Raw genomic sequence first — 26,368 nt, forward strand, 5'->3', positions numbered from 1 at the left:
TAAGAGGAAAGTTTAGGGATACACAGCATTGATTCAGATATTTCTACATCCATTTAATATGAATTCCAGAAAGGGAGGATGAACAGCACTTTTGATAAAATTGACAGGTAATTTCTTAGAGCTTCAAGAAACATACATCCAGAGGTCGAAAGAACTCACTGATAATTTTTTCCTTTACACTTTAGAAAAATCAAAATTAAACTTTTTGATTTTATTATTATTGGATTTTAGAGACATAGTTTTACTCTGTCACCCAGGCTGGAGTGCAGTGATGCAATCGTGGCTCACTGAGGCCTCGACCTCCTCCTGGGCTCAAGCAATTCTCTCGCCTCAGCCTCCCACATAGCTGGGACTACAGGTGTGCACCACCATGCTCAGCTAATTTTTTATAGAGATGAAGTCTTGCTTTGTTCACCAGGTTTGTCTCTAACCCCTGGCTTCAAGTGATCCTCCTGCCTGGCTTCCCAAAGTGTTGGGATTACAGATGTAAGCCATAGAGCCTGGCCAAAGTTAAACTTTAAAAATCAAAGACAGGCCGGGTATGGTGGCTCATACCTATAATCCTATCACTTTACAGGGCCGAGGTTGGAGGATTGTTTGAGCCCAGGAGTTCGACACCAGCCTAATGCAACATAGGGAGACCCTGTCTCTACAAAATTAAAAAAATAATAATAATAATAGCCAGGAATGGTGGCACATGCCTGTGGGCCCAGCTTCCTGGGAGGCTGAGGTGGGAGGATGCTTGAGCTTAGGAGGTTGAGGCTACAGTGAGCCATGATCTGCCACTGCACTCCAGCCTGGGTGACAGAGTGAGACCTCGTCTCAGAAAATAATAAATAAATAAAATAAAAAGACAAAGTCCTAAAAATTAGAGAAAGACAAATGACCTGCAATGGAGACTCCAACTGCCATCAGATTGCGTATCAGCAATATCAAATGCAGAAGGCATTAACATCTGAGCAAATGCAAGCGTGAACCAAGAATTCTATACTCATCCAGGCTATTATTCATAAGTCAGGGCAAGAAAAGACAATTCTAGACATATAAGGACTCAGAATATTTACCATCCACGCACCCTTCATTAAATATTCAATTTTGCACTTCACTAAAAAGAAAAGCAAACACAAAAGAAAGGAGTTACAAGAAGCAATGACAAGCAACTAAATCAAGAAAATATATTGTAAAGTGGAAATAAAATTTCTATTTTGAAGTTTTTAATACACTGGAAATAAGATTCCAGGTGATTAGTAGAACGTTTGGGTGGTGGGGGAGCAGAGTATAGGGCAGGAAACAGGAAGCCACAAGCAGGCCGGGATGCTTGTCTTGTTTGGGGAGAGACAATAGAGACTGGTGGACTTTTTAATGGGACTTTCAAAAAATAAAAGTTTAGGCTGGGTGCGGTGGCTCATGCCCGTAATCCCAGCACTTTGGGAGGCAGAATTGGGTGGATCACTTGAGGTCAGGAGTTCAAGACCAGCCTGGCCAACATGGTGAAACCCATCTCTATTAAAAATACAAAAATTAGCTGGGCATGGTGGTATACACCTGTAATCCCAGCTACTCAGGAGGCTGAGGCAGGAGAGTCACTTCAACCCGGGAGGCAGAGATTGCACCACTGCACTGCAGCCTGGGCGACAGAGTGAGACTCTGTCTAAATGAATGAATGAACGTTTAAGTAAGAAGACATTTTTTTCTTTTTTTTCTTTTTTTGAGACAGAGTCTCGCTCTGTCACCCAGGCTGGAGTGCAGTGGCACGATCTTGGCTCACTGTAAGCTACGCCTCCCAAGTTCACGCCAGTCTCCTGCCTCAGCCTCCCGAGTAGCTGGGACTACAGGTGCCCATCATCACGCCGGGCTAATTTCTTGTATTTTTAGTACAGACAGGGTTTCATCATGTTAACCAGGATAGTCTCAATCTCCTGACCTCATGATCCTCCCGCCTCAGCCTCCCAAAGTGCTGGAATTACAGGCGTGAGCCACCACGCCTGGCTGTAAGAAGACTTTTAATGAGAGCTCAATTTGGAAATAAAATTTCCATCAGCAGGGGAATGGATAAACATTGTGGGATATCCACATAAATCCTAGTGAGTTATACTAAACAAAGAACTACAGGCATAGCAACAGGGATGACTGGCAAACGCAAAACATGTTGAGTGAGAGAAGCCGGACACAATGAGTGAAAAAGTCAACAAATTGTAAGTCAAAAAAAATTTTAAGCGGTTCAATGTAACAATTTTTTGACTGTATCATTCCATTTGTATGAAACTCTGGAAAAGACAAATCCATTGTGGGAGAAAGCTGATCAGTAGTCACCTGGGGCCAGGAGTGGGGAAACTGACTGGGATGGAACACAAGATAACGTTTTGGGTAATGGACATGTTCCATATCATGATTGTGGTGGTAGTTACACATGTATATAAATCAGAATTCATTGAACTGTACACTTACTCTCTTGTACACTTACTGTGCACCTGGAGTGAATGTGTGCTATTGTAAATAAATGGTACGTCCATGAAATTGACAAGAGGAACCACCAGAACGGTAGAAATAGGATGCATAACATTCAAACCAGCAGACGGGAGAAGGAAAAAATCAAACCAGAAAGCAGGAAAGGGGAGGAGAAAGACAAAGCATGGCAAACAGAAAACAAGTGTGTCTCAAGACTCAGGACTTGCTTTGAAACCCAGTGATGGTAAAATAAACAGAGAGGTTGGGGTGGAGAGTGAAAGGAGACCTGGGGAGGAGACCTGGGGCATGGCACAGTGTTTTCTGGTACCCAAGATGGAACTGAAAATCTACAGGCCCTTAGAGGCCTTGAGGTGCCTCCAGGAAATGCTGGCAGTGTTCAGGGACCCGAAGAGAGGGCGGGAGGACAAGGATGGCAGAAGGGCTGAGGCCAGAGGGAGGAAGGAAAAGCAAGAAGGGGCTTCAATGGTACCAACCTGAACTAGACGAAGCACAAGCAAGGGCCACCTGGACCCTCCTGTGGAAGCCTCAGCTGCCATGGTCCAGAGGAGCTCAGCGGGGGTGGTGGGATGAGAAAGATGCCCTGCAGTAGACCAAGCAGAGCTGGGCCAGGCATCAGGCGTTTAAAGCTCCCCAGGTGAATTCAATGTGCAGCCCAGGTGAGATCCACCACTCTGGGGTCAAAGGATAAGGAGCCACGAGGACTTGTGGACGCCAGCAAATCAGTCAGAGCTTCTCTCAAGAGCACCTGCCTGCCTCTCCCCACCCAGGTGGCCCCACTCTGGGTAGCTCCCCATCCCTTCTCTTCCTTACTCATATTTTCCTCCCCTTTGTCTCTTTCTCTTTCCCCAGGCTCGCCTCCTTTTACCACTTACTTTGCCAAAGCTCCCCACCTAGTGTTGGTAGACTTTTCAAACAGTGGCCTTTATTACATGTTTATACAGATGGTCCCCAAATGAATGGTTTGACTTAGAATTTTTTGACTTTCCAATGGGTTTGTTGGATGTAACCCCATTGTAAGTCGAGAAGCAACTGTACATCTTTTTCAAAACCAAGACCTAAATCTTACTAAAGTAACTGGCTTTTTAACATAGTGACTCATTCACCGCTTAGTATTTCCTGTGCCTCAGCTTTCCTAATAGGAAAAAAAATCACGCCCCAGCCCCGACTTCTAGTGGTAAAGAGCCTCCCTAACTCTCCCAGGACAGCCCCCTACAGACCACTGTCCTGCATGGAGAAAATTCCAGGACTCCTTTGTTGGGTGTCCCTGTGGAGTTTTACAGGCAGAGGTGCTAGGGAAAAATAGATTCCTGCAGGGTGATGCAGAGTGCCCTGCTTTCTGCTGTGCAAGAATGGTTCCATCTGAAATGAAGGACATTTCATTCAAACCCTCAGCTGATTACCACCACCAACGGAGCAATATTAGCTGCATGGCCTGGGCTTGGAGAAGGCGGGGATTACCCATGCCCACCAGCCACCTGCCAGTATCTGAGGCCCCTCTCCCAGTGCTGCACCATCCAAGGAATGGAAAGGATACTTGCTTATTTTTTTTCTGCAGGAGATTCTTGTGAATGCCCAGAGATGCATCGAAGCAGCCAGGGGGCCTGATATTTGAACCAGCCTCTGTCCTCATATTCAGTTGAGGCTGTGGTCGCAGGGCTGCTAGGTTACACAACTCCAAGGGACAAATTTGCATCATCAGTTCATGTGAACAGCATCCGCTGAAGCTGTGCAGTGCACAACCTGTGCAGCCATGTGTGACAGGCTTGTGGCCCCTTTTTCTCTCACGAGGGGCTCTGACAAGTTGATGAATGATGTCCCTGCTCCTGTGTTTCTACCCACATTCAAGGGAAACCATGCTTGTTCTTCTGGACAAATCCCTCCAATTCCGTCACCTTCAGGACTTTGAAGCTTATTTCCAGCCATCTTAGACAAGGGTTGGGAATGAGGTAAAGACTCAGATCTCTCCTGAGGAGCAGGCATCAAACTGGCCAGGTTATCTTCGGCCCCTCCCCTGGCTTCTCACTCTGCATGGCTCCCAGAGTCTGGCCAATATCTGGGCCACAGCACTAGTCCAGCCTCCTGCTCCCTGCCCTCGATCTTGTCCCAGTGTCCTCCCAAACCCGATCTGAACACAAGTGGTATTGTCTATACTTCTGTGTGAGAAGGTCCCCGCCCACTCTGCACAAGCCTTGCTGGCCTTGGGGAACAGTCACTGGCCTCTACGACCCTGGGGCTGGTGATCACATAGCTGAAGCAGAGACCCTGATGTAAGCAACTTTTCATGTGTGTGTGCGCCTTTTTCTTGGGAGAGGGTCTGTGGTTTATATCAGCTCTTCAAAAAGTCCAAATGGGTTAAGAATCAATGAAAGCATTGCATGCTTTTTTTTGTGGTTGGTGGGTGATGATCCATCTCTTAGAATGTAGGTTCCCATTCATTTATCAAGTATTTATTGAGCACCTACCATGTATCAGCTGCTGCTCTAGGCACTGAGGATACAGCAGTGAACAAAACAGATGGTAGAATGACTTTCTAGGAGCCAGAGACAGCCTGAGGCTCTAACGGGCACTGAAGAAACAGTGCAGATGCTAAGTTGTGAACACTGTGCGGCTCGAAGCTGGGAACCTGTGAAGGTTTTACTAACAAGTTATTGATGACAGCAGGCACAGCAGTGTTGATGACGATGGCCACAGCAGGAGCCAGATAAACTCCCGATAAACCTCTCACTGCTGAACCAAGAGGAGGAGCCGTGGCCTGTGACAGGCAGCCATGGTGAGGAGGCAGAGGAGAACTGAGATGCCCCCACCCCATGCCAGCCCAAATAACTGGCTCCCCCAGCCCTCGCAACTCATGCCAGCTGGAGGGCTGCAGGTCCCAGCCAGGCCAAGACACGGGCTGGGCTCCAGTCACCCTTCCCCCATCTGGGAGCCAGAACTACAGTCTTCTTCCCAGACTCAGGACAGGTGAGGCTTCCCAGCACAGGTGTCCCTGACAGCGTGTCTGTGTGAGAGAGCAAGGAGCGGGGGCACAGCCAGCCAAGTGGGAGCCCCTGGCACAGGGGGCAGAAGGAACAAAGGCTCAAGCGCTGCTGCAGGGTCCTGGGCGGCTCAGCACCAGGGGCATATGCTGCAGAGGCCGCGGCCAGAATGGATCTCCTCTTCACCAATCTGAGGGCTGCCCGCACTAGAGAGGTTCTAGATATTTGGAGAGTCCCTGGTGGGTCACGGGAAATGGAGAAGAGGGAGAGTGAGAAACAAAACTTGCCAAGACCCATTGGATGCATCTGGGAAAGAGGCAAGAGCCCAGGCGAGGCTCCCTCTGCACTGCCCATGCCTTGCCACCAACCCACCCCAGGAACTTGCCCCACACCCCCGCCCCGCATAAAGGTGCACATCCTCTCCCCTTGATGAACAGATGCCCCTTCTAGACACACCCATTGAGCTACTAGGAATGGTGAGAGTATATTTGCATGACGTGGCCACTACACACATGACCAGAGACTGTGGCCCAGGCTCGAAGAGTAAAGCCTGGGTAATTGGCAGGGAGACATGCACACATCTCCCACCTGGAGCAGCCAGAATGGGCCATCACCCCACAGGCTTTAGGGCTCTGGAAAGAGAAGGGTAATCTGGGAGGAGGCACGAGGAGGCCAGAAGGCAGACGGAGGGTTAGGATGATGGAGTCAGCGACATAGGCTGGCCACCCCCACTTGGCCCCTCGTTGTTCTTGATAGCAGTGCATCCAGGAGCTCAAGGTGGGGTTGGGGGTTGGGGCTTGGGCCGCTCTGCAGGAAGTGTGGGTGGATGCATCTCTGCTTTCCGTCTCAGTGTAAGGAGGACAGCTGGCTTCTCGATGCCCTCAGCCCCTGGGCTGAGAACCTGGGCCCTCTGAGGTGCTTCTGTGTCTGGGGTGGGCCCTGTGGCTCACCTGATTCTCTCCACACCCCGCTGTGAGATGAGTGCTGCTCTCTTCTGCCCTACATCCCCAAGAGCCCCTGGAGAGATCTACTGCCCATCTTCTCCAAAAAACACGCAAGGAGAGCCCTGCCCCAAGTCCAAGCTGCAATTCTGCAAGAGCTTTCCGGGGCCTGGGGCACCTCGAGGCAGGTCCTGGAGAGAAGGGAAGTAGACCCCGCACAGCGTCCCCATCGCTCCTCCCTCAATGAGCCCTGGCCACGAGCAGGGTGTCTCCTCTCTATCACAGTCCTCCGCCTCCTGCCTTGGTCAGCCCCCAGTCCTCTCCCGAGCCTGGTGCCGGTCCAGAGCCAGCTGGAGGGCATGCTTCAGGGTCTCCACATTGTTCAGAACATTGTATCGACTCAGGGCCACCAGCCGATCAAAGTCCTGGGGCTCGTAGGTGAAGTTCATCATGCCATAGGGGGTGTCTGGCCTGTTGATGACAAAGTCACCAAAGGCCTTCTCCTCAGCTGTTTGTCGCTCCACACCTGTGGGTGGGGGAAGCAGAGAAGCCAGGCTGGAGCCCTCTGCAGAACTGGTTGGTACAGCCCAGAAGTCTTCCTTGTGCAGGACACCTGGATGGCTCCATTCAGGCCCTGCTTGGCCACATCTCAGCTCTCAAAGCCACCAGGAGGGGCTGGCCCCATGTGAACGCTGAGACCCAGGGAGCAGAGGGCCACAGGGGGCCAGCTCAGGCCTACCAGGAGGCGCACTTAGCAACATTCTCCAGGGAACCCACCCTCAGAACAGCATCCCGTCACCATCCCAGGGCTCTGTGGGTCAGTCCCAGGCCTGGAGCTTCCCTTACCTGGGGCCAGGTGTGTGCGGAAGGTGTGGTTGACAAGGGGGAAGTGCAGCACGATGGGGGAGCGGGGGTCCTCAGTCTTGGCAAACAGATAGCACTCACGAGCCTCCTCCATGTCTTCAGGGCCCACCTCGATGCTAGGGAAGGGGATTCCTCGGTCCAGGCAGTACTTCTCTGTCATCTTCAAGACCTTAGCAGGAGCAAACCTCTGACTCTGCCTCTCCTCCACCCTGGCCACTCCCCGCTGCCCCGGACTCACACACACCCAGACTTCAATGCCAGCTCTGTTTCTGACTAGCTGAGTGACTTCAGGCAGGTGACAGCTCCTTTCTGAGCTGGTTTCTCATGTGTAAAATAAAAAATTTTTAAACTCCAGGCTGGGCATGGTGGCTCATGTCTGTAATCCCAGCACTTTGGGAGGCCGAGGCTGGTGGATCATGGGGTCAAGAGATCAAGACCACCCTGGCCAACATGGTGAAATCCTGTCTCTGCTAAAAATACAAAAATTAGCTGGGCATGGTGGTGTGTGCCCATAGTCCCAGCTATTCGGGAGGCTGAGGCAGGAGAATCATTTGAACCTAGGAGGCAGAGGTTGCAGTGAGCCAAGATCACACCACTGCACTCCAGCCTGGTGACAGAGCAAGACTTCGTCTCAAAAAAAAAAAGCTCCCCTATCTAGTGGGGTTGTGAAGATTAACAATAATCAGTAATGATCAACAATCAATCATCCACTGCCTCAACAGCATTCCTCCCCAGAAGCACCATGGTCTTCCCTTCTCTCACCCCATCTGCTCCCTATCAGAGGCCGATGTCAGTTTCACAAGGTTGACACCCGACAATCACAGAAGGTTCATGTCAGAAGAGGCTTTGTCAATCCCCAATCAATCCCAGGCTCTCACTGGACCCAAGACAAGGAGGAGACCAAAGAAGGAAGGGCTGCTCGAGCAGCACCACCAGCACCCACATGGGAACGGGGGCCTCTGTCCACCACCCAGCAGAGTTGGAGGGACTTGCTGCAGGGCTTCAGCATCAGAGGGGACCCTTATGGCTCTGTTGTTACCGTGGTAACAAAGGGGCCACAGACTCGGGTCCAAGCTGGAGTGGGGAACTCTGTCATGAATGGGCAGAGTCTAGAACTGGGGAGTCTCCTATGGATGAGGTTAGAAGATTCCTGGGGACCCGCTTTGGCCTCCTTTTCCCATGCCCACCACCATCTCAGCAATTCTGCAACTGGGAGACCTGTGCTGCCAACAGCGTTCAAAAGGCAGCCCCTCACACACAGAGTAGAACCCGGGCCGTCCACAAAGGGCAACCCCCACACACCCAGCCAGTCTCCCTCACCAGAGCCTTCTCTCCCCTCCTCTCCTCCCTCACCCTCTCTGTCCACTCACTGAAGGTGCTCCCCACATCCCTGCCTCCAGCTCACCTCAAAAGGAGCTTCCAAGGAATAGTCAAAGGACAGAATGAGGTCCACGGCTCTCTGAGGCCGCAGAGCCAGTGGGAACGGAGAGTTGATGGCAAAGCCTCCGTCCACCAGGTACAGGCAGTCCCGCATCGGGGTGAGCTGGTTGGGGAAGGCGTCTGGATGTCTGTCTGCAAGGAACCCATGTGTATGCACGGGGACGAATGCAGTTGCTCTTGCTAGCAACCCCTTCTGTATTTGCATTCACACTTGCCTTCTCTCTGTAGAGTTCTGACAGCCAGGGAGTGTCCCACCCCAAGCCCTCGGCCCCGCCTTCCAACTTCCAGCAGTACTTAGAGTCGCTCCGCATCAGCCCATAGGCAGCAGGAGACCACACCTCAATCCCCAGCCCAAAGCCAGCACTGGCCCCAGTGAACCAGAGACGCAGGCAGGAAGGGAAGCCCCCCATCTCCCACCCAGGGCAGCACTCACCTTTCCAGGCCACGAACTCTCTGCCAGCCACATAGTCCTTGTGCAAGCAGAGACCCCGGGTGAAGTTAAAGCTTTGGGCAGAAGTGAGGCGGGAGGTGAATATGTCCAGCACAGCCTGGGAGAAGGACCCCTGTGGGGTAAGGAGCCTTGTTCGCAGCCTCGATGGGTTGTGCGGCTGAGGCTTCTGGCAGTTATCTAGACGGGGTGGGACAGCGCACTAGAGAGAGAAGTGGCATCCTCCTTTGCCCAGTGGTCCTTATAGTTCAGGGGTGCCCTTCCTCAACACTGAGCCCTCCCCACATCCCTCCTCCTCCCCGACCCCACTTCCCAGGCCTCTGACCGATGCTTCATCGAACCACTTTGAAACGACTTTTTCTTTTGTATCTTCTATGTTTTGTAAACTGCCTATAACATTGTATTTACTAAATAGTAATTTATCTTCCACCCTTTCAAAAATAAAGTTTGAGTCTACAGCTACCAATCAGAACTTCGTCCATGAAACTGACTGAGCAGTTACTATGCCCGGCACTGCGCTAGGCACGAGGGCTGTGAAGGTGAACGGGGCCTGCGCTGGCCCTCCCAAGTGCACGGCCTACTTGTGAGGAAAGTCACATAAAGAGAGAATAGATGATGACAAAGCCCCGGGGTAAGGATGACAAGGATGTGCACATGGTCCTAGAGGACCATGGTGGTAAGATTCTCAGGCAGGCCGGGCGCGGTGGCTCATGCCTGTAATCCCAGCACTTTGGGAGGCCGAGACGGGCGGATCACGAGGTCAGGAGATCGAGACCATCCCGGCTAACACAGTGAAACCCCGTCTCTACTAAAACACAAAAAACAAAATTAGCCGGGTGTGGTGGCAGGCGCCTGTAGTCCCGGCTACTCGGAGGCTGAGGCAGGAGAATGGCGTGAACCTGGGAGGCGGAGCTTGCAGTGAGCCGAGATCGCACCACCGCACTCCAGCCTGGGCGACAGAGCGAGACTCCGTCTCAAAAAAAAAAAAAAAAAAAAAAAAAAAAAAAAAAAAAATTCTCAGGCATTGTGGAGGGATGGAGTACAAAAGGGATGTCTGACAAAATGACATCTGAGCTGAACTGAAGAACGGGGGAAAAGTGATCCAGGGGAGAAAGGCAGGAAAGGTGCTCTGCACCATGGGGCTCCCATGAGCCATTTAAGGACCAGACTGAAGAGGAGCCACTCAAGAGGGGTGGACAGAGTATCAACCCGATACCCAGTAGTCCTGCACCGAGTGGACCTAATCGGATCCCAGAACAGAGAACTCAAAGGTGTGGCTTGATCACACCTCTGGACATCTAGAGACCCTAAGCTAGAGGTCATTTCCTCAGGACTTCCCCGAATCCAGTGGGACAGCCAAGTCCTTCTGTCCCGTCCCTCGTTCTTTGTGTCTCTACCAGGGCCCCGTTGCTGGAATGTGGTGTGGGAGGGGCTCGGGGTCACTACCCTCACCTGTGATATTCACACTGCCTCTGTACCGCTCCAGGAAGCTGAGGCCCGAGCCCGCAGTCTTTAGGAAGATCTCATCCAGGCTGGTGGCAAAGGCGCTGCCCCACACACCTAAGGGGACAGGCAGGGCCCCACCCCATGTCAGTCAGGGCCTGGCCCCGGCACCTGCCGGTCCCCAGCCCTCCAGCCTTGACTCACCTTGCAGGTAGCAGATCCGGGGCTCGGGCTGGAGCTGCAGCAATCGTCCCATGAAAAGCTCTGAGCCAAAGAGCTCGGTGGGAACATAAGCCCCGTACTTGGGGAAGCCGACCTCGTAGGGCGTGAACTCGCACCACTCTAGGGGCCCGAGTAAAGGGAAAGTCACCAGGGGCTTCCCACCACAGTGCTTGTGCCCAAGCAGGAATCTTAGCCTTGCCAACGACAGGAAGCAGCAGCCCCGCTGTGCTCCAAGGTGCCTGTGTGCAACCACCTCCTCTGGGCACCCTGATCACCCCGTTCTCTCACCCCCTCCTCCCCACCTCCTCTACCTCCTTCCTTCGTCACCACACCCAGGCACCTGCAAAATCTTCCCCACTCATGTTGGTGCGGACGTTGACGCTGGTGTAAATGGGGTAAGGGTTCTGACCCTGGTGGACCGCCTCCTGTTGGTCAGACAGCTTGGCAGGGTTCTCCTGGGCAGGAAAGAAGGGAGGCAGCTTGGCCCTTCGGGAGTTCCATTCCGATCCCTGTGGCCTGGGGCCGGCACCCTGCAGGGTGTGGCATGCCCACAAGAGAGGCTTTGGTTCGCCAAGGCCAGCGCTCTAAGGACAGCTCTCTGAGGGACAGGTTTCAGGCCGCAGCCAAGGGGAGCCCACTGTGGGTCTGTATAATTCCAGGGACTATGGGAACACCCTCCCTCCTTCTTTACTACTCAAAATAGTGTATCAGAACACCAGGAAGTCAGGGTGATGTTGCTAAAGGAATGCTTGAAAAGCCAGTCCAATTTCTTTAAAAAATAAATTACTAAGAAATGTAGATTATTTACTGAGAAATGAGAAATCACTTGTGATATCCATCCACACCTGATCGCCACACACGGGGTGGTGGGAAGCAGTTCCGCGTCTTACCGCCTGGAACTGCAGCTGGGTCTGAAGTGCCAGGAGCAGCCAGGTAGAGTGAGTTACGGCCGAATTGGCCGAGGAGTGGGTGTGGTGCTGGGCCTCACATCCAGGTGTGGACTGAAATCTCTTTCAAAAAATCCTGAGACCAACTAAAATCAGTATCTCTGGAAGGGGGGCCCAGCCATGGGTGTGTTTGCAAAGCTGTGCCGGTGATTCTAATATGCAGCCAGAGCTGAGCGCTGTGGACCAGCCTCCTGCTCCCCAAGGGTTAGGAGCTAGGGAGGCAAAGTGGTGCCAGCCCACCCTGAAGTCTTACTCCTGGCCCCAGGGGAGCTGAGACGTCAGAAACAGCTTTGTAAATCAGATCTGAGCCTGAAGGATGAGGCAGAAGCAAGGGCGGGTGGAAGGAGTGGAGAGGAGCCTGTGTATTTCCTTCTGGCTCTTCTCTCACCTCCTGGTACAGGAAATACTCCACAAGGAGGCCCCAGAGGTCGACGAGGGACATGCTGTGGCCACTGCGCTCCCGGACCCCCAGTTCCTGAATGTAGTACTGTAGCCGCTCCGTGGACAAAGCTCCCATCTTACTGCTGCAGACGTGAACCTGGGCACGCTCAATGGGGCCCTGCAAGGCCACCTGGGACCAGGCTGGGTCCCTGTAGAGTGTGGAGATGCACCTGCGGATGGGGGTTGTGCCTGAGTCAGAGGCAGGAGAGCACAGCCATGGGAGAGAGGGGTGCAGAGTCTGTGAGTGGCCCTCCACCCCCATTACTTGCCCATGCTGCCCTGCAAGGAACCCCACTCAAAGGGGTGCTTGGGACTCAAGCCTCTTCCTGCCCCTCCTAATCCCCTTGGAGGCAGGATCCCAGCCCCTCAGGGACTCCTGCAGATCACCAGGTCCCAACCCCACCCTCTGTGGGGTCTCCTTTACCCTGTGCCCTGCCCCCACCTCACTTACCAGGTGGACCCAGAGACCCCACTCAGGTAGGTCACAGTGTCTAGCAGGCCGAGCTCCTGCAACCCTGCCAGGCTGCCGTACAGAGAAGACATGGCTCGGGTTCCACCCCCGGAACCCAACACAGCCACTACAGGAACCTGGGTACAATAGTAACAAGGAAAACGGCTCCGACTACTACCGTCATTTACATATTACATGTAATGCCTATACATGTCGGACATTATTCTAAGAGCCTTACACGTATTATCTCATTGAATCCTCACAGCAACCCAGTGAGAACCCCATTTTCCAGATGAGGAAACTGAGGCACGGGATGGTTAAATAATGTGCCCACGATCATACAGTTATTAAGGGATGAGCTCTCACACCTAAGCTGTATGGCTCCAGAGATAGCCCTTCACCATTCGACCTGCAAGATATAGACCTGGAAGGTACATCTGATTCCCCAAATCAGCTACGGCAGGTTCCTCTCAACTGCGGCACTCTTGATATTCCTGACCAGGTAGCTCTTTGCTGGTGGGGACTGTCCTGTGTGTTGTAGGACGTTTAGCAGCATTTCTGGCCGCCTCTACCCGGTAGAAGCCAGCAGCCTCCCTCCACCTCCCCTTTCCCCAGCAGCAACAATGAAATCCATCTCTACACATGGACAAATGTCCCCAGGGGTGCGGTGGGGAGGAACTAAATTGTGCCCCGTTGAGCACCACTGAGCGAAAGTGACAAAGGCCAGCAAGCAGCCTAGACCTGCCCCCAGACACCAAAGGGGCCCCGAGGTTTTAAGGTTTCCTCAGGGTCGGAGGTGCCTGAGCGGTCAGAGTCGATGCTTTCGGCTGCTTAGCTTTCCCACTAAGACTTGGCTCATTCCACTCTGGATTTTTGGCTCTTTTCCCTGTTCTCTTTTCTTCTCTTGTCTTGAAAAAAATGTTCCCTGGCCACTGCTCATGGAAGGCGCTGTTGCTTCAGAGTGCTGGATGAGACAGAGCAGACACCTAGCAGAGCGGGCACCTAGCACAGAGCGGGCACACATATTGCCTGAATGAACGAGCGCTGGGCCACAGTGACAGCGTCTCCTGAGGACTCAGGCAGCCAGGAGGAAGCCGGCAGCCTGTTCCTGACCCCCCGTAAGTCCCTCTCTCAGCACTCCTTTCCTTCTGCCTCCCAGCCACAGGCTGGCTGTCTCTAAACCCAGAGGATCCCAGGGACCCCCAAGCTGCACATCCCTTTGATCATGTTACGGACTCAACTGTCCCCCTCCAAATTCCTGTGTTGGAGCCCTAACCCCCAACATGACAGTATTTGGGAATAGGGCCTACAAGGAGGTGATAAAGGTGAAGTGGGTAAGGGCCTTCAACTGACAGGACTGGGGTCCTTAGAAGAGGAGGAGGAGACCCCAAGGCGTACACTCTGCACACACGCACAGAGGAAGGACCACGTGAGGACACGGCGAGACATCTCCACTAGGAAGAGGAGAGGGGCCCGAGCAGAAACCAGCCCTGATGATGGCACCTTCGTCTTGGACTTCCAGCCTCCAGAACGGAGAGAAAAGTCATTTCTGTCATTTAAGCCACCTGGTCTGTGGGGTTTTGTTACGGCAGTCCATGCAGACCAAGACATCCAGCCTTGGCCAGGGCTGTTCGGCCCTCGTCCCATACGGGGTCCTGGCTCTGCTGATGGTGTCCATCAGCTCAGGTGAACAGGCCAACCTCCTCTGGCCCCTCTTAGCCATGCTGGTCCTCTCAAGGGAAGAGGCTTGATTTGGTCCTAGCAGCTCTGGGGTCCAGCTCCTCCTCCATTCCGTACCTGGCCACTGTCGGGAGCCTCACTCAATCCCAGCACCTGCTGCAGGGCCTTGGCCACGACCTGCTTCCTCCTGTCCAGAAACTCCTGCTCCCCGTCGCAGAGGTCAAAGCCAAGGCGTAGGTCTAGGTCCCCGGAGCTGCCTCATGTGGGGCGGGGGCGGGGGGGATTCTGGGTGACTGTCCGGTGGAGGAGAGCCCTGGGCCCAGCCCGGCTCTTTCACAGGAGCAGGTCCAAGGGATCCACCCACCAGCACCAGAACCGGGGAGGGAAAGGTGTCACCCCCACCCCACAGCCTGAGCTTCTTGGGCAAGAGAGTGGAGCACGTTGGGGTGTGTCCCCACACTTCTAGCCCAGCCCCAAGAGGCCTTCTGCCTGGAGTCCCACTCACCTCATTTCCACCTTCACACTCAGAGCCACCTCCTGGCCCTGAAAGACACAGCAGTCCCAACCCTGAGCTCTCTGAGCAGGATTCTCCCAGGGACGTGGCTCCCCCACCTGCAGCCCCCGTGGCCATCACTGGCCCGACGCGGATATCCTCACTGAGCTCTGGGCTGACCTGATCCAGCCACCCTCTTGGGTCCCTCCTCCAGACCTCTCTTGGTGGTCACAAAGAGCAGGCAGGGGTCCCTCGGGCACCCAGACAGAGCCTTACCTCCCCCAGGGCCACAGAACACTGTTCCTCCTGGCCTAGGGGCAGAGAGGAGAGCAGGACGCCCCCCTGGCCCAGCTTGCTGGTCTGAGCCTCCAGCTCCACGCTGGGGTCGCTCTGCGGAGAAGAAAACACCCAAGAAGCTCTCCAGTGGGGAAGAAAAGGCCCACCGTGGCCCTGGAACGCCAGTCTGGGCTGAGTTGGATCTACTGACCGTCCTGGCGGCACACTCACCTGCACAGCTGAGAGCTGCTCCATCAGCTCCACGTGTAGCCTGGAGCTCAGCACTGGGTTCACGTGGAAGATAAAGGTGGGTTGGAGGCCTGGCTCTGTGGGAGGCTGCAGGGGCAAGAGCTGTGGCTTCTCGTAGGCCCCAGGCACTGTCAGCAGGAGCTGCCGAGAGCCTGAGAGCAGAAGGCCCAGGTGGGTGTGCAGGTGAGGGGGTGGGTCTGTGTCTGTGCAGCTTATGCCAGCAGCACCCCAACAGCAACTCCTCCCTTCTCTTCCCCTAGGAAATGCCAACTCCTATCGCCCCGCTCTTTCTCGAACACTGCTCACAGAGAAAGCCTCCGGAAGGACTCAGGTCCTCTAGCCCGCCCTGGTCAGAACTGGAACTCGGGGAAGGGTGGGAAGCACACAAATGCCTGGAGGGGAAGGCAGGGAATGGGGAGGGAGAGGGGCCCTGCCCAGAGCCTGTGGGGCTGATGATTTGAGCTGCTTTTATGTTTATGATAAGAATGAGCAGGCCGGGCATGGTGGCTCACTCCTGTAATCCCAGGACTTTGGGAGGCCGAGGCAGGCGGATCACGAGGTCAAAAGATCGAGACCATCCTGGTGAATATGGTGAAATCCCGTCTCTACTAAAAATACAAAAAAGCCGGGCATGGTGGCAGGCACCTGTAGTCCCAGCTTCTCGGGAGGCTGAGGCAGGAGAATGGCGTGAACCCGGGAGGCGGAGCTTGCAGTGAGCTGAGATTGCGTCACTGCACTCCAGCCTGGGCGACAGAGCGAGATTCCGTCTCAAAAAAAAAGAACGAGCAGTTTTCAGGCGGTGGTTTCCCCCTTGCCCCACTTCAGGCTCTTTGCTCATTGTGTTGGAGGTTTGTGGCCCGAGAGAGTTGTTCTGGCCTTTGTTTCCAAGTGTAGAACGCTGGGAGAGGAAGGTTTGTAGAGGTGGGAGGAGGAAGAATGGGATGCGTGGATACAGAGAGATGCACGTCCTGGAGAAGCGGCAGAAGGCAAGCCCAGACTGGAAGGTGAGGCCCAGGCTGGAAGGTGAGGCCCAGGCTGGGAGGAGTGAGGGGGCAGGCTTGTAGGCTTCAGAGCTCCCTGCCCAGCTTCCCAGCAGCTTTCTGGGGAGGAGGCCAGACCCCAGAGAGAAATGACTGCACATGACATCCAGGCAGAGGGGGCCACAGACAGCCTCCCAGGAGTCCCAGCCCCTAACACAACATGGAAGAACTAGAGACATAAAGTATGTGAGGACAGCAGACACTGAGGGATCAGAGGAGTCCCTGCCCTGCAGCCCCTCCTTGCACTAGATGAGGCGCAGAGACTCAACATGACCAAGTGTGAGAAGGGAATTCAAGAATATAAGGAAAGTGATATTTTATTCATGCCAAGGCCTATGGACTGAGATGGAGACGTGCTATTCATAAGAAGCCGTATAATCCGTGGTTGAGAGAACCGGAGTGTCACTGACCTGGGTTTGACCCTGGCTCTACTACTTACTGGCTGTGTGCCCATGAGCAAATGTCTTCTTTGGGCCTCAGCCTCATGAATTAGAGGATATTCTAATTGTGCCTGCTTTACAAGGTTGTTAGGAGGATTATAAGACACATTAAAATGCTTAGCCCAGGGCCTGCCTCAGAGTGAGCGCTCAGAGTTCCCTGGGCAGGACTCACCCTGCAGGCTCAGGCTGTCAGCACTGGAAGGGGCCTTCACTGTCACACAGCCACCACTGCTGTCCCACATCTGGACTCCCCTGGCTGGGTGGCTGCCCTCTGTGGTACTGGGTTTGACAGCCCCCCTTCTTCATTTCCCCTGTATCTCACTGCCGTGTGATTTCAGCTCCTCCTACTAAAGAGGTCAACTATATTCCCTACCCTCCAGCTTTGAGTTCAACCCTATTTGGGCCAATAACATGTTAGGTAGCAGCCAGGATGTGACCAGGCTTAACAAGCCTTTGTTCAGTTGGGCTTGCTCTCTTGGGCCTCTGCTGATGCCTTGAGAACACGCCCAGGCTAATGGGCTTGTCACAGGAGGCAGAGGAGAGACACATGGCACAGGGCTGGGCCACCCCCCGCCAAGCCCAGCCCAGCCCGGCTGACCACCGGGTGTGTGAGCCGAATAAACGCTGCTTGTATGCCACTGAGATCATGTGGGTGTGTGCTGCAGAGCAATAGTTGGGCGGATACAACCTCTTTGCTCGAATACTTCCAGGGACAGGTCGTTCACTGCCTCCCCGGGGCTTCCATCCCATGTGAGTTAGTTGGCTTTGAGCAATGGAAACTGTAAGAGCTTCCTGACCCAGGCCCACCTCCTGACATCAGCAGTCCCAACCCCAGCAGAGAAGGCAGAAGAACCAAGGCCGCTGAGCAGACTCACCGTACTCTTCCCGTGGGGCTGTCCCATCTCCCCGGAGTGTGCCCTGGATTCTCAGACAGGGGTGAGCCTGAGGAAAGCAGAGGCCTGTGGGAGCCCGACAGCCCACGGCCCCAGCCAGGATGGAGGGAGGGAGGAGTTCCTGGAGCAGGGTCTAGGAAACAGTCCTCCCGGGACCTGGGCCTCATGAGTAGGAGTCTTTTGCAGCAGCCCCAGGTTATACCCAGCCCCTCTCCCCAGACTCAGAGGAAGTGGGCGCTGGTGGGAAAGCGGGGAGGAGTTGAGGGGCCATGAAAGTGGCTGCTCCAGTGATCTTAGCAGCCAGAGGCCCAAGTAAGTAACTTGCTGTGTGGGAGTAGGAGGCTGGGGTCCTGGGCTGTCCACCAAGTGCCTGGCAGCTTCTTGTCCTTCCCCTATGGAGGTGCCTCCCTAGCATGCCTCCCCTCTGAGGAGGGATTGGGTGTCCTTCAGAGACAAGTGGGCCTGATGGGCCCCATCACAGGCTCCTCACTGGCCCCCTCCCAGAACACCGCCAAGCTCGCCTTCCCCACTCACCACCAGAACCCCGTTGGTGATGATTTCAGATGCAGGCACCTGGCTGCAAAGGATGAGGAATACATGGGGAATGCATCTGGCCCCATCGTGATGCCTCTACAGTCATAATGTGAGTGAAGCAGCGGGCAGAGCCTGGGGAGCACAGCACGGTTTGGGGTGGGGCGAGCCTGCCGTCCAACATGCAGATGGGTGTCAAGACCAGGCCATCGCCTCCAGGCCAGGCCTGCAAGGCCAGTGCAAGACATGGTGACTGGCACCTAGGAGCTGCCGTGACTCAAATCTCTGAGTCTCCGAGGGCGCTGGCTCTGCCAGAACTCACCTCTTCTCCAGAGCAAATTCCACCTGCAGCTCTTGTGAATCCTACATGGAGGGGGAGGGAGCACCAGTTTTTTCAAGGCTCCAAAAGCCTCCAGAGCTGTTCCTGCCTGCCAGCCCTGCTCGGCTCCAGGAACTAGAAGGGGAGACTGGCATTGTGGCTTGTCATGGACATAGGAGGGGCAGTGGTATCTCCATGGAGAGCCTCATTTATTCCAAAATATGTGTCAGGGGCTGTTCTAGACATTGAGAATCCAGCTGTGACTGAGGCAACACACAGCCCTCACGGAGCTCATATTTTGGTTTCATGCAAGGAAGATGTATTAGAGGGAAACCTTTATAGGGTCAGGGCTATGGGATGGAGGACGGTCTGCCTTGGAGGCTTGGCCTGTGCTGACCAGAGCCCCCTCTTCGGTGGCCCTGTGCTGGGCCTCCCCTCCTCCAGTTGGGCTCTCCACCAGCACTGGTGGGCTCACCTGGTGGTTGAGTGCGAAGGTGTGTCTGTGAGGTTGGCCACACTTGAGGCTCGTCAGGTCAAACAGGAACCGGGAGAGCTGGTCGCTGTCCAGGATGTCCTTGTCATAGAGAGTGAGCTCCAGAACATTCTGGGGACAGGGCAGGCAGGAGGTCGGAGCCTGAGGTAGGACAAGAGGGCAGCTGCCTGAAGATTACCCTTCCTTCCGCAGCGTGGCCCCTGGCTGGCCCTCACCTTCACAGCACCATGGATCTGGTAGTGGAAAGTCTCATTCCAGTCGGGGTCACTGCAGTTGGCCACTGTCCTAGTCTGGGCAGGGCTGGGGGACGCCGTGGGCAGCCACAGTTGCACGTAGCAGTCGGCTTTGGACACTGCAGGTAGGACAGGGGAGGGGCCGGGGCCTCAAGCTCTCATTGCTGAAAAGGTTTGCTGGGGGAGGCTAGGGCGGAAGGGGAAGGAGCAGAGTGGCGAGGAGGGGAAGCCGCCCTTGTGGCGTGGTGGGGTGAGGAGGTGGAGGGAGGCCTTTGATGCCTTTCACTCCGTCTTGATTCCACACACCTCCCATTCACCTGAACAGAAATCCCGCAGCAGCCAGTTGGAAAGATCCCATGGCAGCACAGACCATTAACTCCAGCTACTGCATGATTCAGGCAGTAAATCCCCTCCCTGTGTGGGCGCTGGCATGGAAAGCTCCCTGAGAGCACGTGCTGACTTGTAGCCACAGCGGGCCTCACACCCTCACCCAGGGCGGCACTCCCAGGCACAGGGAGGAGGCCGAGTCTGCACAGCTGTCCCCTCCAGCCCTGCCTGCCCTCACCTCCATGGTCAGCACCAGTCCCTCCACCTACTCCACACACACACACTCTTGCACTCACGCACCCATGTGTGTACGTACTCTCACATTGGCACTCACATACACACGTACACACACATGCATTCAGTCACACGGGCACTCACTGTCATGTATGTGCACACATATACAACACACACACGTATACTCACACACGCACTCACTTTCACACTCACTTGCACTTACACACTCGCACACACTTGCACACATATATACACATACTTGTGCTCCCACACTCGCACTCACACGTTTACATTACACACATACGCTCACACACATGTATACACATGTACTCACACTTGCACTCACACTTGCACTCACACTTGCACACAGGCATACACACATATGTATACTCACGTATACACATACACACACGTATACACACACATATACACACACTTGCACACATGTATACACACATACACTCATTCGTACTCACCCGTGTATATACTCTCTTACACACACACACACAGTCTCTCTCTCTCTGTCTTTGCCGGCCTGAGCTGAGCTCTGAGGAGGCCGCAGGGAAAGGACAGGGAGAAGGGTGGAGATGGGGTCACTCACGCAGGTCTGTACCCCGGATGTTTGTGGCCCTCAGCACCTTCACCTGGAGGTCATAGTATGGGTGGGTTTCCGGCTGCAACAACAGAACTCCAGGAACTCAGCTAGTGTGAGCCTGGTCCCTCCCCCCATTGTTCCCCTCGTCCCATCACGGAGCAGCAACCTGGCATAGGGTCACTGATGTCTCTGTGCGCGGGAGCAGGGAGACCTTGGCGGGGCCCGGGCATTGGGAATTCAACACCTTCGTGATGCGTCTGGCTCCTGGAACCCAACCGGTCTGGGTTCAAATCTGAATCCAGCACGGACTCTCTGAACTATCGATGGCTGTTGTGCACCACACATCTGCGGCTCCCCTCAGACCCTCGCGCCCCCACCCTAGCTTGGGAGCGGCTGTGAGAGCTGCGCTAATGTTGTGCTTGAGGCGATTAAATATTAAAAGAGAAAAACGGCGACACCCCTCCCTCGCTTGCTCCCTGACAGAGGCTCAAAGACCGCCTAGGAGGCAGCCAGCAGGTGAGCGGAAGCCAAGAGTCACCGGCCAGTACCGGTCTGATGAGTCACCGAGCAGATTACAGCTGGGCTCAGGCGAGAGAGCATCAGCATGCCGCCTGCTGGGAGGGAAACCCTCCCCTCACAACCCTACCAGTGCCATAGACTCTACAGCCAGCCTCGCGCATCCTTCGCGAAAGCCAACCCACCCCAGACACGTGTCAGGTGAACTAACCCTCCATTTCCTAATCGGAGGGAGCTATTTTCAAGGTTTAATTTAAGCTCTGCCAGGTCATCTAGAATAAACAGGTCCCACCCCAACTCAAAACCCAGGGCTGGGGCTGCTCTCAGTCTTCACAGGGCACTGTAGCTCCCAGGACTCCCCCAGTCCAGGTTTCTCAGGTAATCTCAGGTACGTTACCTGCCAGTGCCTCCACAGAGGGCCCCTCTTCTCTCTCTTCTGAAGCAGCACCGCCCCCAGGAGGGGCAGCATCTTGCCTGCCAGCCACCTTGGCCAGAGTGCCCAGAGCATGGCTGGGCAGCGCGGGCCCCAGCAGGGAGCCCTGCCAGCGCTCCTCTGGCTGCACAAACTGCTGGCTCAGGTGTGACAGGTAGCACTGAGTTGGGAGGGTGGAGCTGCCTGTTCCGCAGAGGACTCAGGCTGGATGGCTGCTGGAGGTGGAGTTTGACATGTTCCAGGAAGTGACTGGAGCTTAATTTTCCCAGGCAGGAGGCAGCTCAAGCTCAGTCTGTCTCCATGAGACTCTTGGAGTCTCTGGTTAGCACTCTTGTTCCCAAACCCAGCCCCCTGGTTATCACTGGGCTGTTTGTGAAAAATAGACCCTGGAGCTATTTCCAACAAGCCCTCTAGGTGATGCTGGCACAGCTGGCCCAGAGACCGCTGGCAAGTGCAAATCAGTGACTAGTCTCCTCCAGTTGTGGAAAAGGCCTGAAACTAGCCATGCTTCAAGTCCCTCCTTCCCTGCGGCTCTTGAGCTGAAGCATTTCATCTGGGCTCAAAGATGTTTCTTTATATATATATACATATATATATGTGTGTGTGTGTGTATATAAGGTTTTTTAAAAATTGTGTAAGTTCTAGGGTACATGTGCACAATGTGCAGGTTTGTTACATAGGTATAGATGTGCCATGTTGGTTTGCTGCACCCATTAACTTGTCATTTACATTATGTATATCTCCTAATGCTATCCCTCCCCGCTGCCCCCACCCCACGACAGGCCCCGGTGTGTGATGTTCCCCTTCCTGTGTCCAAGTGTTCTCATTGTTCAGTTCCCACCTATGAGTGAGAACATGCGGTGTTTGGTTTTCTGTCCTTGCAATAGTTTGCTCAGAATGATGGTTTCCAGCTTCATCCATGTCCCTACAAAGGACATGAACTCACCAAAGATATTTCTAATCTCCCCTGACCACCCTCATTAATTCTCCAAACACCAAGAGCCTGGTGGGTGCCAGACCTGTGCTAGGCCTAGAAATGCAACGGTGACAAAAGGTGAGGTGGGCCCATCCACATCCTGGAGAAATTCAGTCCGTGACTCCCTGTGGCTTCAGCCCAGGCTCGCTTCCTGTGTCAGTGTATGGTGTCCAGGTACAGACAGGCATATGGGCAGGGGTTATAAATAAGGACAGGCCAAACAAGAAGTCTGCCTGTCCTTCAGCCACTAGAGATACAGGCTTTAGAGTTCTCTTTGGCCACTGTAGGCTGCAGATGGATGTGATGTCCGCTCTTCTGTGGACCACAACCATCAGAGTGGCTGAGACAGGCACAGTCTCCAGGAAGAGTGAGGATCTCTGGGGCTGTGAACTGTGGGAGGGACAGAATTTCTGTCCCTCAACTGAGATTCAGTCATCTCCTCTTCCCAAGGCCTAGAGTCGCCGGCTGAAAAATACATCCAAAAAAGACGTGATTCAACTCCAAAATGAACCAAATGGGCAAGTTCAGACCAAAAACTCCCCTCAAAAAGGAATGTGTGACTGCCAGTGACCAGGCCCCAAAGAAGGGCCTGTTTCTGCTTTATTTGGATTGTGAAGCAAAGACCTGGCCTGGGCTCTTAAGAAATGAGAGTCCAGCACCCTTGGTGATCACGTGAATGTGTGCAGGGGACCCGTGGATCCACACAAGAGGAGAGGGCACAGAGCTAGCTGGGGGTGGAACCAGGCTGGGGCCCCAGCTTCTGACTGATGTGAGTCTTGCTGGCTATACCACCCTCTTCTGGAAGTCATCAGCCCCACTACACAATAAAGTCATTGCCCCTAGTGCCAGATGTGACAAAGAGACAACAAGGGCTACATTTTCTCTGGAATTGGCCAAAGTGAACCAACACTTCTCCACTTACCAAACACCCCTGCATCCCTCCATCCCAATTCCTTCATCATGGGCTGCAGGAAGAGGCACCAGATGCTACCACATGAAGGGGGAAAACACTTGGATCTTCCAGAGCGCCAGTGTGTCCGGTAGAATTCTGTAATGATGGACAGGTTCCGGATCTGTGCTGACGACTTATCAGCCATGACCACACTGGCCGTACCACGTGGCATGGGGCAACATTTGTGATGCAAGTATTATATTCATTTTTTCTTGGTCACTAATTGGCTTACTCTTCTAAGTTCTTTGCTAAATTACTACCTTTTCATTGTTATTTTCATCAAACTCCATGGGAGGGGAAATAAAGAGACCCAGAAAGGCTTGGTTTCTTGCTTCATTAGGTTTATTATGAGAAGCAGTGATGAGATCTTTATCAGTCTTCACTACAAAGCTTTCATCTCCAGCCTTCTCCATAGCTCTGTGGAGGGCAGAGTTGAGGGAAGGAAGAATGGAGTTTGGCAGATGGGGTCACGTATGTATACCAGGAAAGAAAACACACGTTCTTTATTCTATTGCTTCAAACAGTTCGTGATAATAGAAGATAACAAGCACAGCTGGCCAGGAAGGCAGGGCACACGTGGCAGGGCAAGTTCCTGCTATCCAGGGAGGCAGCCCAGGCTTCCCTGCTGCTCCTGGAGGAAGCTGAGTCCAAGCTGGCCCGGACGAGGCCACAGGCAGCACTGCTTCTGTGTGGGTATGGCCAGCTGGGAGGTGGCACCACACACTGCTCCTCCGAACTCTGGTGAAGGCCTGTCCAGCCTCACAGGCCTGAGCAGAGTCTCCCATGTCTGTGAATGGGGCCAACGGCACACTCACTGTCTATTCAGGCCCCCACGGACGGCATGCCTGGGGGAGCCTAGTCTACTTACCATCAGCACGTTGATCTGTCACACAGCATGAAGCCATGGTTTCCAAAGGACCATGGCATGTCAAGGACAGGCCACTAAAACTGTCAGTGTTGGGCACCATCACCCACCCCACTACCATCGAAGACACTGGTGCAGTGAGACTTTGAGTCTGCAAAAACCCCAGGGAGGACAGGAGGCAGGGCCACTCTCCGTATGTGTCCTCAGCCTGCAGTGCCTGAAACTCCAGCCTGTGCACCTCTGGCAGGATCCCCCACACTGCTCCACAGGTGTGGCCGTGAGTTATTTTTAAACCGGTGTGCTGCTGTTCTTGCCCCGCCCCGTCCTCTCTGCTGTGCCTGAACACCTCTCAGGAACACTTGGCAGCATGCCATTGTCAGTTCCAGGTCCGCTCATCCCCTGCGTCTTGCCGGGACCCACCTTCCTGCGCTATCCCAGCACAACCCTCCAACCACACCACTGCCGAACAAAGCTGGGGAGCCAGGGCAGGCTGTAAGGCAAGTGAATGGAAACTGGCTGGAAAAAGAGAAAGGGCCCAGAGCACAACATCGCCACTCACAAAGACTAAGCCAGCTCGCCTGAGTGTCTGGTGAGCGAAAATGGAGCAGGGACCTCTGTGGGAACATGTGTCTAGGGATCACGCATACCCCAGACAGGGCAGGCTCATCCGCAGGAGCTGCAGTCACACTCGGCCCGGCCTGAGGCGAGGGATGCAGGGTCTGGCCTAGGCAGAGAATGGTGCTGTCTGAGGCATCTAGGCATGGAGTGTATGGCCAAAGAGGGTATCTTTACAACATACCCGACAATCAACTAGCACTGTAACCCTAGGAACCGAGACTTCCCCTTGCTTCTCATCTTACCTTGCACAAATATTAGTTATTCCCAGAGTTGGGGAAGTGAGTGGGAGAGAAAGCCTGGGTAGGGCAGTGAGGGAAGTGATAAATGGTGAGAAAGAAAAGGAGACTGAAAACTAACAGGGCGGCTACTGAGGGGTGCAGGGCATGGCTACCATGGGGAGGTAAAACACTACACAGAACGTGAGCCATCGGGTCCATGTGGCCAGAAGCGTGAGCACTGTTCTCTCATGGAACTCTCCAGTGAGCCACGCTGAGGGGTCCTTGTGAACCTGTACACTTATCTTAATAGAAAAGCCCTTGATGAACAACCCCATGGTTACAAACACTTGTGACAAGTTTCCTTGTTCAGGTGACTGATATGCAAAGGCAAGATGGGGCACCTCCTCCTGACCAAGCAGGTACTGAATTCTCTGGAATTGCCCACAGGATAATGGTATAACTAATCTCTTTTCCCATTAAAAAGCCGGCAATGCCAGACCATGAGTCTAATTAATTCAGAGTTGTTCCAGGGCACAAGATAGCCAGTAGTGTCCAAATAGGGAGCCTTGTGGTGGTGGCAGCCAGGATTCCTAAGGCCAGGTGCTCCTTCACCTCTCTGGGAGAGCCAAGCTGTCCATCTGCTGGATCCCCAAGATGCTGGGCTCAAGTGTCAGCTGGGTTTACCTCTTTGGAACAGAAGTAGTGCACGACCACTCCATTGGGGTATCTTGCAAATGCACTGCAGGGAAGAAAATGGCTTGGGAGTGAGGACTGCCTCTAAGTGACCACTTCTCTGGCAGCGGCACCTCCTACAGAAGAGGCACATTGCTGGGGGGCCATCCCAGAAGCAGCCCACCCAAACATCAAAGAACAGCCTGCCTTGAGGGGCTCTGGATTTCTGTAGCCATCATCTCTGTCAAATAACCAGAGGATGAGGTGCACACAGTTAAGAGTGCATGCGGTATTATTTTACTATGCAAAACACACGGCATAATAAAGATGGGCAGTGCAATAGCCCAAAACTCAGCACTGGCTTCCTCAGAGCCGACCATGTCCATCAGAACAGGTTTCAGGCTAATTCTAAAAAGGACAGCGAGTTTGTCTTTCTAAAGAAACATATTTTTCCGGCTACATACGAAAAGGGACAAGTCCCTCTCCTCTGAAGAAAGGGATTAACTGGAGGATGTGTCTCAACACAGTATGAGGCTGGCTCACCGTCCTACTCCAGTCACACTGCAGTAACTCGAAAGATCTTTTTCTTCCTTCACTAGATCTTCCTTAAAATATAACAACTTTCTGCTGACCTATATCTCTCCGGCACCCACTGTATCAGTTTCTAGCTTCGA

General features: G+C 53.9%; 2 protein-coding genes across 2 annotated transcripts in view; both read right to left on the bottom strand.

Annotated features, from left to right (window-relative positions):
- Positions 1-5,906: 5,906 nt before the first annotated feature.
- Positions 5,907-21,542, bottom strand: PLA2G4F (phospholipase A2 group IVF). The gene is made up of 20 exons (XM_030930223.1): positions 21,358-21,542; positions 20,451-20,523; positions 19,271-19,407; positions 19,038-19,166; positions 18,566-18,606; positions 18,247-18,289; positions 17,695-17,761; positions 15,322-15,491; positions 15,091-15,204; positions 14,827-14,864; positions 14,439-14,574; positions 12,642-12,778; positions 12,138-12,360; positions 11,143-11,257; positions 10,785-10,922; positions 10,590-10,697; positions 9,123-9,317; positions 8,655-8,821; positions 7,232-7,418; positions 5,907-6,911 (listed from the first exon to the last, which is right to left on the bottom strand). Exons 1-20 carry the CDS (start codon positions 21,466-21,468, stop codon positions 6,691-6,693), a joined length of 2,550 nt encoding a protein of 849 aa, XP_030786083.1. The 5' UTR covers positions 21,469-21,542; the 3' UTR covers positions 5,907-6,690.
- Positions 21,543-23,641: 2,099 nt separating this feature from the next.
- Positions 23,642-26,368, bottom strand: part of VPS39 (VPS39 subunit of HOPS complex) — a 48,785-nt gene continuing 46,058 nt past the window's right edge. Inside the window, exon 25 of the mRNA XM_010367029.2 lies at positions 23,642-25,761. Within this exon, the coding sequence (XP_010365331.1) occupies positions 25,686-25,761 (76 nt within the window). The 3' untranslated portion in view covers positions 23,642-25,685. The remainder of the gene's footprint in view (positions 25,762-26,368) is intronic.

Source organism: Rhinopithecus roxellana, chromosome 5, assembly GCF_007565055.1.
Source record: "Rhinopithecus roxellana isolate Shanxi Qingling chromosome 5, ASM756505v1, whole genome shotgun sequence".
In the NCBI taxonomy this organism is placed as follows: Eukaryota; Metazoa; Chordata; class Mammalia; order Primates; family Cercopithecidae; genus Rhinopithecus; species Rhinopithecus roxellana.

What these genes read in the sequence shown, in the direction of transcription:
- PLA2G4F (XM_030930223.1), bottom strand. Translation starts at nt 21,468, where the DNA reads ATGCTCTGGGCACTCTGGCCAAGGTGGCTGGCAGGCAAGATGCTGCCC. An exon ending in CATCCGGGGTACAGACCTGC is followed by an intron (nt 19,408 to 20,450) that starts GTGAGTGACCCC and finishes TCCTACCTGCAG; the next exon opens with TGTCCAAAGCCGACTGCTAC. An exon ending in GAGTGGGGAAGATTTTGCAG is followed by an intron (nt 10,923 to 11,142) that starts GTGCCTGGGTGT and finishes TCGGGCCCCTAG; the next exon opens with AGTGGTGCGAGTTCACGCCC.